The 15729-nt window shown below is 28.3% G+C and overlaps 2 protein-coding genes and 1 non-coding gene across 5 annotated transcripts in view; 2 read left to right on the forward strand and 1 right to left on the reverse strand.

Moving 5' to 3' along the window:
- The window catches only part of LOC125875232 (probable serine/threonine-protein kinase PBL9), a 1122098-nt gene that overhangs the window by 357461 nt on the left and 748908 nt on the right, over positions 1 to 15729 (forward strand). The gene's annotated exons all lie outside the window — the stretch shown is intronic.
- LOC125875255 (actin-depolymerizing factor 2-like) lies at positions 831 to 3540 on the forward strand. The gene is made up of 3 exons (XM_049556360.1): positions 831 to 997; positions 2681 to 2940; positions 3137 to 3540. The coding sequence occupies exons 1-3, from the start codon at positions 995 to 997 to the stop codon at positions 3285 to 3287; spliced, it is 414 nt and encodes a 137-aa protein (XP_049412317.1). The 5' UTR covers positions 831 to 994; the 3' UTR covers positions 3288 to 3540.
- Positions 5257 to 5328, reverse strand: TRNAK-UUU (transfer RNA lysine (anticodon UUU)). Its single transcript has one exon. It is a non-coding gene; the product is annotated as a tRNA-Lys (tRNA).

The raw sequence follows: 15729 nt of genomic DNA on the forward strand, positions 1-15729 counted from the left end.
TTATTTATTTCTCTAGCTGTTTCTAAGAATTGAGCGTTACATCAGTTGAATATCAAGAATGCATTTCTTCGTGGTGAATGAGAAAGTTTGTCATTTGAAGAAATCCTTGTATGGTCTGAAACAAAGTCCACATGCTTGGTTTGGTAAATTTAGTGAGGTAGTTCAGAAGTTTGGGCTTACAAAGAGCAAATTGATTCAATCTAATTATACGCCATATAGAACATGATACCAATCCATACAAATGTATCTTAGGCAAATCATCACATTAAACGCCATATCGAACAAATTGTTTCAATCTTATATAAATTTAAATACATATTTATATATTAAAATGGAAGAACATAAATATTAAGATCAAACTAAATATAGCACATTTATCTATCATACCTTTATTACTCCTTTTGTCCAACATAGTTGTTCATTATTAATTTTGCACACCTCTTAAGAAATTATAAATAGAAGAATAATTTTATCATATCACACATTGAATATAATACATACAATGTATTGAAAAATGTAATAGGAAAATGATTATAATTAATAATATGGGTAAATAAGGAACTAAGTATAAAATTATTCATTAATTTTATACCATGTACAAATATTATTGTACATCCCAAAATAATATAGTAGATAACTATTGTTGGACGGAACAGATATTTTTTTAAACTCAATTTGGACAAACAAATGCGTGAATGAGTCTAAAGGGTATTCCAGTCAATCAACGTTGCACGTGGCGTGTAACAATTGGCACAACTATTTGTAGCTTCAAAGTATGACCGCCATCATGATATTTAGTAGGGTCAGGGGTAAAAGTAGGGGTGGGTGGTATCCACCGAATAGCAAGGGTAGAATTCGGGATTCTTCAGACAAATTGTCTTTGTTATCTCTACAAGTCTTCTTCTAGTCCTCAACTCTCCCCTAGCTCTCTCTCTCTACATCTACCTACACAAAAAAGTTCAAAAAATATCAGCTCAGATCCTTCGGATTCATCATGGTAAGACTTACTTTTTGTTGATTTATGCTGTTTTGATTGTTCATTTTTGCTGTGTTGTGATAGTAATTCAACTTAGAACGAGAAGAATCGTTGAGTATATCTACTGGTTTTGTTTTGGTTTAGTTAGTCTGTTGTACGTTATTAGTGTGCTGATCTTTTTTTTTTTGGCGATTTGATCTGTGAATCTGTGTGTTTTGTGTGGCGGAAACCCTAGGTTTTGGTTTAATGATGATGGATCGGATTCGATGTAGTTCAATCCATGGGATTTGAGATTGTTTTACTGGTTTGATCCATGAGCATTTGGTTGTTGAGGTCTAAAAAATGGAGTTTGTTTTACTGATTTGATCGATGAGCATTTGGTTGTTGACTACTTTTTGTCGAAAAGCGGAGTCTGTTTTACTGATTTGATCCAATGAACATTTGATTGTTGAGGACTTTTTATCAAAAAAAATGGAGTCTGTTTTACTGGTTTGATCCATGAGCAGTTTGTTGTTGAGAACTTTTTGTCTAAAAAAATGGACTCTGATTTACTGGTTTGATCCATGAGCATTTGGTTGTTGAGGTCATTTTGTGTTAAAATGGAGTGTTGTTTACTGGTTTGATCCATGAACATTTGGTTATTGACATCTTTTTGGCTATAGTTTGAATTTAATCCAGGTTGTTGGGATGTAGCCATGTAGGAGTATACCTGATGCGTATTTGTTGTGTATGTATGGAGTTGAACTTTTTCAAAAGTATGGAGTCCATATATACAGAGTTGAGATTTTTCCAGAAAGCACATATGTTTAGGAACTTGAAATTCACTCTCGAAAAATATATGTTTAGGAACTTGAAATTCATTCTTCTCGAAAAATTGTGGTCAATGTGTGGTATTCAATTTAAAGAACGTCTAATTAACATTTTCTGTACTTAATTTATAGTTTATGTTTCATTTCCAAGCTGTATGTGGCTTCTGTTCCATGCCATTCTTCCTGCCAAGCTGAGACCTAGTGCCCTTTGAAATAATGGAGTTCATTGTAGGTGCTAAGTTATTTTAGTTGTGAAGCAAATTTCCAGCTACCTCATATCAAGTCCATTCGATAATTTCCTGCACACATTATGACTTTTTTACTGCTAAATAGGGATCATCCTCGTATTGCCGTGTTGGTTTTAAAAAAAAATAGCTTCAAAGCGTGATGGCTCCCATTGGGCTAGTGCATATTCATTTATCAGATACAAGTAGAAATGATGTGTATTTTCTTAACTATAAAAAGAGTGTATTTTCTTGTTTGTTTAAAAATTTTTAAATTAAATCTCTTGTGCATTTTACTTTCCTCATTTTTTAAATTTTAATTCATTGTTGTCAGTTACATGAACAAAAAGGCATGAAACATCTTCATTGATATTGGGTGAATCAATCAATGCCAACACTACTAAACCTTATTGGGATCGTATACATGATTTCTTATATCTATATCTACTTTATTCAATTGTAGTATTCAGAATATTAATCATAGTTTAACTGTTATATTGGTTGTCAACCTGCTAATGCTTTGATAAAGTTGGAGTCGTTCACATGTATTGGTTAGTTGTTTAAAGTTTTAACATATATATGTACATTGTACAAGTATCTATAGAATAATTTGCTTCTAGTTTGTTGTAATGTTATGAAGAAACTTTATTCACCTTGGATTTTCTTTGTAGGCTAACTCTGCATCAGGCATGGCTGTGCATGACGATTGCAAACTGAAATTTTTGGAGTTGAAAACTAAAAGGGCTTTCCGCTTCATAGTATTCAAGATCGAGGAAAAGCAAATCATTGTGGAAAAGCTTGGTGAGCCAGCTGAAAGTTATGAGGACTTCTGTACACACCTGCCTGCAGATGAGTGTCGTTATGCAGTGTATGATTTTGACTTTCTGACAAAGGAGAGTGTCCCAAAGAGCAGGATTTTCTTTATTGCATGGTATTGTTGAATGATTGGCTTCGTTCTTAGTATAATCAAGTATTTATATACTTGTATTGCCTGTAGTTATCGCAAAAAAATATATACTTTTATTGCTCGTCTTTGGAGTGTGCTCACTAACTATTCATATTTGTTTATCTTTGGAGTGTGCTCACTAACTATTCATATTTGTTTATGTTTGGTGTGTTTTGCATAGGTGTCCCGATACCTCTAAGGTTAGAAGCAAAATGATCTATGCTAGTTCCAAGGATAGATTTAAGAGGGAGCTGGACGGAATTCAGATTGAGCTGCAAGCAACTGATCCTACTGAGATGGGTCTGGATGTTTTCAAAAGCCGCGCCAACTAAATAAACATCTCTAGTACAACATTGGATGTTCTCTTTACTTTGTCGAAGAGAAATGTTAATATTTGTTGGGACAGGAGGTCGGCTAAGACGTGATATTGGTCTGTTGTTAAACTCTATTTGAAAGGCTTGTCAACTTGTAGACATTATGTGGTTTTGATCTTATTTTGTGATGTTTGTGTGTGGAACTCATACCATAAGTAGCTTTTGGGGCTGGTACGAATCAACAATTGTTACTGGATTGTTCTTTCTTTGACTTTGTATGTTTCTCCTTGGTTCTGTTGCAACTTTTGTAATCCATTTATTCATTATAATGCTGGTTGGCCGCTGCTGCGATAATGCTCTGTCGTGCACTTGTGCTGAGATGGTATTTCCACCTTTTGTTAGTTTTGATTTAAGTTGGCATTAGGATGTTGAATTCTTTTAGTCTGTTGTCAGTTTGATTTCTATCATTTTGATGTGATGATAGCTTGATTCAGATATGTTTGTAATTTTGACCCAAGTTTTTATACATATGCGACCTAAAACTTATGCTTTTGAGAGAGATGCATAAACACATGTTGCATCAATATAGAGGTGGGATGGGGTTGCTCGCCTTTATTTGTCCCTCCTATTTAAAGTTGGAGTTAATATCTCAAAAGGTCACTAAACTTTGAGAATTTATCTAGTAAAATTATTGAATTTTATTTTGTATCAATAAAATCAATCAGACATTTTTTATCAACAGAATCACTCTTAATATTTTTTTGACTTGTCTACCATAATATACCTCTAAACATAAATTCCCTTCATATTCCTTTTCCCTCATAATTCTCGTCAAAGCTNAAAACTTATGCTTTTGAGAGAGATGCATAAACACATGTTGCATCAATATAGAGGTTGGATGGGGTTGCCGCCTTTATTTGTCCCTCCTATTTAAAGTTGGAGTTAATATCTCAAAAGGTCACTCAACTTTGAGAATTTATTTAGTAAAATTATTGAATTTTATTTTGTATCAATAAAATTAGACTTTTTTTTATCAACAGAATCACTCGTAATATTTTTTTGACTTGTCTACCATAATATACCTCTAAACGTAAATTCCCTTCATCTTCCTTTTCCCTCATAATTCTCGTCAAAGCTAATGAACTAACTAAATGTATTAACTTTTAATAAATATAAAATCAAAATTGCTCAATTCATACTAATTAAGGACTATTCAAGTTAATAGTTTGACAATCTATGACGGGATTGCAACTCAATCAACAAAGATCATCGCCAAGACAAGCCAAATAAAGCTCTTATATGCTATTCTTAATTTTAATCCCAACGCATTTTAGCTGAACTAATTACTTAATAGATGACTTAAGTGAACAACAAATTCACGGGATTAAGTAAAGAAAATTTATAATATTACTCCAATTCTGGATGAAGTAATATTTATTTTGCAAAATTTGACAAGTCAAAGATTTCATTGAATGAGTTCCGTTATCTGGCACTATACTTAAAAGAATGGAATTTATAAATTCACTCTTGATTTTATTGATACAAAAATTTAAGTTGAGTGATTTTATTAATACAAAAATCTAAATTGAATGATTTTTTTTTTATACAAAACAAAATTCAATGACTTTGCTAGATAAATTCTTATAGTTGAGTATTGTTGCTATGGCTTATAATTAGATAAAGCATAACTATACTATTTATAATTATGATCTAAACTATAGCTATTTATGATCACTCCTCCTCATATACCTTTTCTATTAAAAAAAATAGTGATTCTAAATTTAAAGAAGAAGAAAAAGGAAACAAAAGGAGGACCAAATACACAAAAACAAAAAAAAAATCAGTTTAAAATTATTTTGATGATTAACAAAAATGGTGATTCTAAATTTTATATAGAAGCAAAGGAACTAAAAGGAAAAGAAAGACCCAAAAAGGAAATAAATTTAAAAAAAAATGAAAGACGAAAAATCCAAAAAAATTAAAATCCCGCCGTCTGTGGGGATCGAACCCACGACCACGTGGTTAAAAGCCACGCGCTCTACCACTGAGCTAAGACGGCTTTCATGATATATTTAACTAATCGTTAATACTAATTATCTATTAAAACCCAAATCAGCTAAAAGACAGAAAATAGCAAGCACTATTGATGTAGTACCTGTTGGATTCGGTTTTAAGTATCACCAACTACATACGTAAATTTTATCTTTATCTTTGTGATATAAATACAAGGGTGATTTACTATATCAAATCAAATTATATAATATATATTTAGCGATTTAGTTATCGTTGATTTGGTTCACTTTTCTATTTTAAGAAACTTAATCGTTTTTATTTTTCATTTTTTACCAACATATAATCATTTATCACCCTTTTAATGAGATGATTATAATGTCTTTGAATTATATAAAGACTATCCTAATATCTATAAGGTTTAGTTAGGTGAAGTTTATAAGAAATATAAGAAGTAAAATCTACGTAAAAATCCATAGATATTTCTTTACATAAATTAATTTGCATTCATGACTCAATTTTTTTTTTTAGCTATGATCACTACATTGATTACAACGGCTTTTGCTTCTAGGACTTGGACAAAATTCTCTAAGGGTTTTGAACTCTCCAAAAACACCTACGTTGTAGAAATAGCCAAAATTAGTCGAATATCTCACCATTAACATAAATAAGGTGTATTTGCTACGAATTCATATAAAAACAAATTACATATGTGCAATGAAAAGACGTGTAAATACGTCTAATATATCACTCCACTGTGTTCCTACACTTGGATAAAATTCTTATTTCTAGACTCCCTTAAGTTGCGACGTGATCTCCACGACGTCCAACATGAGTGTCACGTCGTTCATCACATTGAAGTTGGGTGCGATGGCCAATGCATTGCACCCCCTATTTTCTCCAAACATTTATAAATTTTTTGTGTTCAACTTTAGTAAATTGTACATAACTTCTGATTTTTGTGTGTCCAACTCTAGTAAAATGTACAAAGAGTTAGAATAATTTTCAATTGGCTTAGTTTTTGCTTAAAGATGTCAAAGAATGGGTACATGATTGTGATGTTTGTCAAAAAAACAAGGGGGGACATGTACTCCTATTCAAGGTTGTTGCAACCCTTGGCTTTTCCATCTAGGGCCTAGGAACATTTGATTCTAGATTTAATTGAGGGACAGCCCAAGTCTTGGGGAAAAATTGGGGGTAGGTAGGGGTGTACATGGTCGGGTTGGTTCGGGTTTCTCAAATATCAAATCAAATCATTGTGTCGGATTTTTAAATCTATAAACCAAATCAATAAAACTCGAATTTTTCAACCNAATAATAATAATAATGAAATCGCGTAAAACAAATATTGCAAATTAACAAGTCATAGTGAAAATGATCATAATTTAAAAGTACTAAATCATGCTAAAATAAGTTTAATAAGTATTAGTTACATGACTAAATATTAAAGGAAATTAAAATTAGATTATGTACTTTAATTGTCTAAACCAATGTAAAACCAAAGAACAAATATTCAATATTATTGTCATTCTTAGTGTTAAATTAATTTTCTTTTTGTATTAGTATTAATTTGATTTTGATTTAAGTTTTATTATAATTACCAACATCTATGGACTATAATCTTTATGGAACCATTCAAAATTCTAAGTTTCAAACTTGAAATAATATATTAAAAGATAAAAACTATGAAAAAGTATAAGAAATATTTAAAAATTATATCAAAGTAAATATTTTCATGTATAATATAAAATTTTAAAATTATATATATAATGTTGGGTTGGTTTTTTTAGTTAAAACCAAATCAACCCAAATATAGTCGGGGGTTTTTTTCCAACACCAAACCAAGTCAAACCAACCACTAGTCGAGGGTTTTTTTCGGTTTGATTCGGTTTGCGGTTTGGTTCAATTTTCGGTTCGGTTTTATATGCCCCTAGAGATAGGGAAAATGGAGAGAGAATTACAATATGAAAAATAAAACTCTCACCAATAAGGTGGTGAGAGTTCAGATAGTCACCCAACTGAACTACTAAGATTCCCCTCTTTCAGATAGAGATCTAATCAAGTTTTATTCTTTTTTTTTCTTCGCACATCTGATTAACTGTGGACCAATTTACGATATTAAAATATGAGTCAGTTTTAATAATGTGGTTGTATTTTTTTGAGCATGTTAATTTAGTATTATTATAAAAAGTTTTCAATTAAAATTAACTAATATTTATTATTTACTTGTAAAGGTAAATATTACTTATAAAAACTTATTAATGTACTTATTTGAGTATGTTAAATTAGTATTATTAGTACACAACTTTCTTTGTTATAATCAGGGATGTTCATGGTTATGGTTAAAAAATCAAATCGAACCAAAATCCAAGTTAAATTAATAAAAAAATCAATATTTGGTTTGGTTTGATTTTAAATTTTGAAAATCAATACTATTTGATTTGGTTTTGATTTTACTAAAAAAAAAAAGTAAAAATAACCAAATCGAACCGAGAAATTATATATATAAATTTTATGATTATCATTCATAAATAAAATATAAGTATTTTGCTAAATTTAATTAGCCTAAGTCTTTTGCTTTACCATTTTCTCAATCCAAACACTTAAATTTTAGCCCAACTATTAAAATCTTAAGTCCAAGTACATCAAAATTCATTACTTTAGTCTTCACACTTTCTCTTAATTGAATTACTTTGTTCATGTAATAATAACTCTAGTATTGCTTAAGTGCTTAATTGAATCTACATTAACTTTTTGTGGATTGTTCATGTACTTGGTGTATGTGTCTATCGAAATGTCTATGCCCTTAACAAACTTATTACTTTCAAACTGAAAATTAAAATAAAAAAATCGAACTAAATTGAATCAAACCGACAATAATTAGACTGGTGATTATTTTTTGATTTGATTTTGGAAATTTAAAAACTGACAAAATTTGTTGAATTTTGAATTTAACCAATAACCGATTCAAATCGAATTGTAAACACCCCTGATTATATTATAATATCAAAATATTATTCTATAGATAGCTACACTTTTAGTTTTACAATACATTTTGTTGAACTTTTTCAAGACAAATCTTTATTTTTGATTATTTTACCTTACACAAAAATCTAATACTCCATTTTGTTTCAACTTATTTGTCCTACTTTTTTCTTAGTCCCTTTTTTTATAACAAAAAAATATAATTTATTCTTAGCAACTTCTTAATTCCAATTTTTCACATGACATGTATAAGACACAAAATTAAAGGATTTTTTTTTATATATTTGACATATGTTTGATTTAAAATTACAATATTCAAAAAAAATATTTATTGTCTTAAACTTTGCGCCAAAACAAGAGTAATAAATAAATAAAATAAATTACTATAAAATGCAATCATGAACATACAATTTAATACATGATTAATCTATATATTTTGTATTTATTATTGAAATTAGTATACAAAAATAGGATTTTCCTCGAAGAAATACTACTTAGAACTCTGATTTATATCTTATGTTAGTACATAAAATTTGGGTGAATTTATATGTTTTTGTGAGTTAGAATACATCTAATCATTTTTATTTTTCGAAATGTCTAAGTTTATCTTTGAGATGATATTATATTTTAATTTCAAACTTAAAAAATATATTTGGTTAAAAAGCAATCTATATATACACGATAAATATTTTTAAAAGAGTCCATTTAGAACTCCATTAAGAAAAAAATAAGAGTTTGATAGCATACCATCATTTCTACATATATTTTAATTCAAAATTAACAGTTCAAAAAATTTATTACAATACTTATTTTTTTAAAAAAAATTATCAAATGGCTTTTCAATAGTTTCCACTTAATTGCAAATTACCCTCCTTTTATCATATAGATAAATAGAAGACAAGTATGTATATCTTCAAAATAAGTCTCGTTATTTTTATATTTGAAGATATATATATATTGAATTAAAATTTCCTTTTATTCTTAAATTTTCTCTGTCTTTCTCATATGTTCATAATTATTAGTTTTAATATTTTCAAACTCCATTTTTTTTAGATTTATTCTAAACTTATACACATGACAAAATTTTACTAGCTACTTGTCTTTTTTTTTTAGTGCTTTAGTCCTTGCTTTAATATATATATATGGACACTTTCAAAAACCTAATAATTATAAATCAAATTACATAAATTTTAAAAAAAAAAAGAATAACTTGATAAAAGCACATGAAACCCAACACTGGATAAGTAGTATTTTATGTGATAAATGTAATAAAAAGTTAATGTAAGGATGGAATGAATCATGTGATGTGATTAGTAAATAACTTTTGATTAAAACAATTTTTTCATAACCATTTAATTATGATATTTTGAGATCTCTTTTTTAAGAATATTTTTTTCTTTAATTCTAATTAAAAATATTTTTTTTTTCAAATCAAATTAAAAATTAACCATTCATCATTCAATATCAATACATAAGCTATCATATATTATAACAAAATTGTCATGATCTTATTACATTTTTGGAATATACTTTATCACTGCTCTCCTTTCAACAACCATTTAAGAAGTAATTAATAATCCAATTTATGATTGAAAAGAAATTTAAATGTCCACAAATTTTACATATATAAAATTATCTAGTAATTTTGATATAAAATTCTGCTTATTTATTTAAAAATATTTTTTAAATAATTACAAATAATAGATCTCAAATATGATAAATCAAATTATCAATGGTAAAATCGATACCTAGTTGATTATAGCTATCAAAATAATATCACAATATGATAACAAATAAAAGTATACCAAAACATTAAGTTAATTGGATCACCATATAATTAGTACTAATGTAATATTAAAACTATTTTTGTAAAAATATTAACAAGTAAATAATATTATAAATTATTTTTATTTAAAATTTTTTATATAAAAACCCTAAATATTAAGGGCATTTTTGTCATTTCCTTTTGTTGCCCTTTATTTCACCTCTTGTTGTGAGTTGCATCCAATACCATCTTCCACTCACCTTCATCATTCATCTCATATTCCATACTACTCTTCTACTACAAGTTAATAATTTGTAATTCCTTTATCTTTCTCTTCAATTTTTAGATTTGATTTACAAAGTTTTAGTCTTTCTATGTTTTTTTTCTCGATTTCTCTTGATCTTTAATAATTTTTCTCCGATTTCTATATTTAGTTGAATAGATATATAAAGTTTTTATTTTAAATTTAGTTCTATTAGTTATCGAAAAATACAAAACCCAAATCATTAGTGGCAGAGTGAACATCCAAGAACCTTTAAAAAGTCATATATATTTTTTTGTGTGTGAGACCAAAAGAATCACAAATAGAAAAAAAAAATGAACTAAACTTCAATATAATATATGAATTTTGCATGTCCTTGAGAGAGATTCAGATAGAAATGTTGAGATGAAAGTCTTACCAAATGTTAATGTATCAATAGGTAAATATATATAGTTATTCTTATTTTTTCATGGAAAAAGGCTCAAAAATATCCTTAACCTATTAGAAATGGTTCAAAAATGCCCTCCTTCCATCTAGTGGTTTAGAAATGCCTTTAACGTTTTCTTTAGGTTCAAAAATGCCCTTTAATTAACAGAAATATGACATGGAATTTTACTAAACACATGGCCAATTTTCATTGGTCCACAATTCTTTTATCAAATAAAAAGACCCACCCAACCCAAACCTAAACCCGTTATCTGGCAAAAAAAAAAATTAAAACCAGAGATTGCAGCTTAGCTTTTTGCTGAAACTCTGCATTAGTTTTTACAAAAATTGCAACTAGTGCTTGAGAAAATGCTAAAGCTATTGTTCCCTACCAATTCCTGGAGGGATATCACTCCAGACATTGTTTAATTGATTTTCTTTACCNGAAGTTGGAAGAGAGTTTTGGAAAATGTTTTCCTTAAGTTTAGAAGGGAAGTCATTTTCCTTAAATTTGAGGAAAATGAGTTGATTTGAAAAATATTTTCCAAAACATTTAGCCCAACCAAACATGAGAAAATTGGAAAACATTTTCCGGAAAATGTTTTCCTTCATACCAAACACACCCTTAGTTCTATTAGTTATCAAAAAATACAAAACCCAAATCATTAGTGGCAGAGTGAACATACAAGAACCTTTAAAAAGTCTTTTTTTTTTTTTTTTTGTGTGTGTGAGAGACCAGAAGAATCACAAATAGAAAAAAAAAAAGAACTAAACTTCAATATAATATATGAATTTTTCATGCCCTTGAGAGAGATTCAGATAGAAATGTTGAGATGAAAGTCTTACCAAATGTTAATGTATCAATAGGTAAATATATACTATAGTTATTCTTATTTTTTCATTAAGTATAAACTTCTTATTTGTAACACCTATTGATAAAAAAAAAATGTAGAATACCCTTTTGATTTCACCATATGAATTTCAAGAATCCATTGGAGTTTGTTGTGTTTATTGATCTAAAATGGTATAAAGCTCTAAACTTTATCTTTAAAAGTTGGGAAAAAAGGTCTGAAATATATTCGAATTTTGATCGAAATTGTTGTAACAATACCAAACTTCTGGCAGTACCTATTACCCCTGCCTAAAGTTTGAGATTGTTACAACAATTTCAGTCAAAGTTCGGATATATTTCGAACCTTTTTCCCTAAAGTTAAGTATTATTTTTCATGCCCAAATTCTTGATTTTGTGGTTTTTTCTCTGTTGTGTTTTTTGTTTGTTTTTGTTTTAATTGTTTCTCAAACACCCTTTTGATTTCGCCGCTTCAAATTCAAGAATCTTTGGTGTTTTATCTGTTTAGGGAATAAAAACTCTCAATTTTATCATGGAATATGGTCTCAAAAATACTTTAACTTTGATCGAAATTGCTGTTACAATACCAAACTTTGGAAAGGACCTTTTACCCCTGTACTATTTAATAGTGTATTTTAAAGGTATATATGTGTCTACGTGGACATCATAAATATTGCATCATTTTAAATAGTAATGTGTCCACGTAGACACATATATACCTTTAAAATACACTATTAAATAGTGCAGGGGGGTAAAAGGTCCTCCATAAAGTTCGGTATCATAACATCAATTTCCGCCAAAGTTAGAGTATTTTTCAGACCCTTTTTCCTTTTATCATTAAAAAGTGTTTTACTTTTCATACCCAAGTTTTATTTTTGTGTTTTTTTTATTTGCTTATCATTATGTTGTCAACATCTTGTTTCAATCTGCTTAATCCCGATGACTGTTCTGTTACTTGTTTGTCATTAGTTTGCGCAATATTTTCTTTGTTGATATTCTTTAATATTTCTAAATAAATGATGTGAGAACAGTGTGTATATGAATTATATCCACTAGACAATTATTGAGAATCTTTGCTTTATAATCTTTAATCTTTGCTTTATCAAGTAAACCTTGTCAGTTGGCAATTGTCAGAAATGTTTTTTTTTTTTGGGTTAGAATTGTCAGAAATGTTGTTCCTTCTTAAACTAGTTAAGTGACTATTTCACCGTTAACCAGAGGTGTTGAGTTCGAGCTCTAGGTATAGAGAGCCTAGGTCAGAATCGTTAATATTATAATTGTTGATGTGATATTTTAATATTAATAGAATATATTATATGTCACATTATATATCATGTTATGTCTATTGGTGGACATTATATTTGTGCCTTTTTACTCTCATCAATTGTGGAAGAAAGTGATCATTAGTTTTTAGTAACTTATGTAACCACCAACTCTTCGTTTCACCCATTATTCTATCTTTATGTCTTGTAACTTATGGAACATTTGAGCCATTCATTTGGCAAATTTACTACCTACTTTCTCTCTATTCATTAAAAAGAAAAATTCATCACCTATAATAGTGTGGTCTCCCTTTGTGTTAGGAAGAAGAAAGAAGAGATGTACAAGAAAATATAGAGTGAAAAAGATGAGTAATATCATATTGTGTATATTGAGTTAGTGTAGAGAAAGAGAGAGTTGAGACAGAAAATATTTTAAGTCTTCAACTATATTCACTATACAAATGAGAGTAATTATATGTTGAGGGAAAGTGTTTCTGTTGTGGAGTTTTGGACTCTTCAACTAATTTGGAGTTGTTTGAGTTGTACACATTGTTGAGCTGTTGTATCCTGGAGGGGACAAGTCAAGAGTGATACTGCTAAATCGGTGTAGATTATGCTGCAGTGGGTTTGAATCTTCTCAAAAAGAGTGAGATATTCGCACATCAGCCTAAAGATTTGTTTATTCATTTTTGTTCATTTTATTTCAACTGCAATTTATAAGGGAACTTCGCAAATAGTCACTATAATAAACTTAATTATGCTCCATAGCTATAGTTTGCATATTTACGGAATGTAGCTACAGTTTAAGCTGTCTCGTTTGTATAGTTCGCAGGTTTGTATAATTCACGAGTACATTTGTATAATTTAGTTATTTTTGTATAAGGGCATCTCCAACCCAATCCTCTATTTTACCCTTCAAATATAGAGTTATCTATTTTTTCAGACAACCAACTCCAACCTAATTCTCTATTTTACTCTCTAAAAATGAATCTTTTTTTCTCTCCTCAATATTATATTATTATTTCTATTTCATTCTTATTTTCATATTTCATAATATAAATCCTTTATTTCTTTTTTCCCAAATAATTACTTTATATAATTTTTAATGTGATATGAAATTATATTTTATTCTAAAATTTTAAATAACATAAATTGCAAGAAAATATAATATAATACATAAATTAGGGGACAAATTCAAATAAAAGTGACATACAATTACATAAACACTCAATTTTTAAAATTATTACGTTGCTCCCATAAATGCTCTATTAATGCATTACAGAGTTCAAAATGAGCACTTTTTGTCCTTAATTTTTTTATGTCTAGCTAAAAATTGTTCAAACCGGAGATTTTCATCTACCACCATTTCTATAGTTGGAGTTGGAGCCTCTACGGCATCTTGAATTAGTGCATTGAGATCACGTTCATCCTCAATTATCATGTTGTGCAATATAATACATGTAATCATTATATCATGTAGTGCGTGTCGTGATCTTTAATGCCAACATTCTAAACACAACGGTAATTTTTTGCAAAGTAGATAATCCAAATCTACCCAGCGCATCAATGCGTTGTTCGAAGTACGTATCGTGATCTTTAATTGCATCAACGATACGAAGAAATAAATTACGGGACATTTGATAACTATGGCGAAATATTGCATCATTAAAGCGTGGTGTGGCTGAAAAATAATCACGAAATAAATTATCATCAGCCGCCTCATGATCACGATTGATTACCACATGACCTGGAATGGAGCCACCTATGAAAACTTCATTAGTATGATTTTGTAGAACTTGTTGGAACATGTAGTTGTTCATATGTAGCTGATTTATTAAATTATCATGATGTTTTGTCCTAGGAAAAAATTTCAAATCTAACGAAGATGATGACGAAGAAGAAAAATCTTCATCATTATTATTAGAACAATCTCCAAGATTGAAATTCGTTTTCAAAGGACAAACCAAATTACTTGAATATGTTTTGAAATGAAATGAATGTGCAGACTTCAAGTGGTAAATGATGTTCATTATATAATATGTAATGTTTTATCTAAAAAATATTAAATGTACTGATGAGAATCTCATCCAACCGTTTATAATAAGATGAAATTCATCTAATGGTGAATATGAAGATTACATTTTTAAATTATTGTTGTGATCAATTATGTATTGTATTTTATCTTGTATTTAAATTATTATGTTATGTATTATATTGTATTATTATCTTGTATTTAAATTATTATGTTATGTATTATATTGTATTGTTATCTTGTATTTAAATTATTGTTTTATGTATTGTATTGTTATCTTGTATTTAAATTATTATGTTATGTATTGTATTGTTATTTTGTATTTAAATTATCATATCATGTATTGTATTTTTAAATTAATTTTTTTCATCTTGCCATTTTAATTTTGCGTATTCTTTATAATTAAAATTAATAATAAAATAAAATTTTTACTATTCACGAAAATTAGAAAAATAAATAAAATACTATTAATTTGAAATTAAAATAGTATATATTAAATAATATTTTTAAAAATATTATATTACATTTTAAAAAAAATTATGAATATTAGATATTTAATTAATGGAATTATATGTAAAATAATATGCTAATTAGAAAGTAAATAAAAATAATAATAAAATAATGAAAAAGTGAAATAGAGAGTGTGAATAGTGGTTCTCCAAATTTGGAGAACTACTATTTACACTCTAAATTTGAAGAAACGAGGGTGATTTGGAGGTGGGTTGGAGTGCCCATTCTCTATTTTACTCTCCAAATATAGAAAATGGAGAGTAAAATAGAGGTGGGTTGGAGATGGTCTAAACTAGAAATAACGAATTTATACAATTACAAACATCTGAAGTGTAAACGATTATACAAATTTCGAATT

This window comes from Solanum stenotomum, chromosome 8, assembly GCF_019186545.1.
Source record: "Solanum stenotomum isolate F172 chromosome 8, ASM1918654v1, whole genome shotgun sequence".
In the NCBI taxonomy this organism is placed as follows: domain Eukaryota; kingdom Viridiplantae; phylum Streptophyta; class Magnoliopsida; order Solanales; family Solanaceae; genus Solanum; species Solanum stenotomum.

What these genes read in the sequence shown, in the direction of transcription:
- LOC125875255 (XM_049556360.1), top strand. An exon ending in AGGATTTTCTTTATTGCATG is followed by an intron (nt 2,941 to 3,136) that starts GTATTGTTGAAT and finishes TGTTTTGCATAG; the next exon opens with GTGTCCCGATACCTCTAAGG.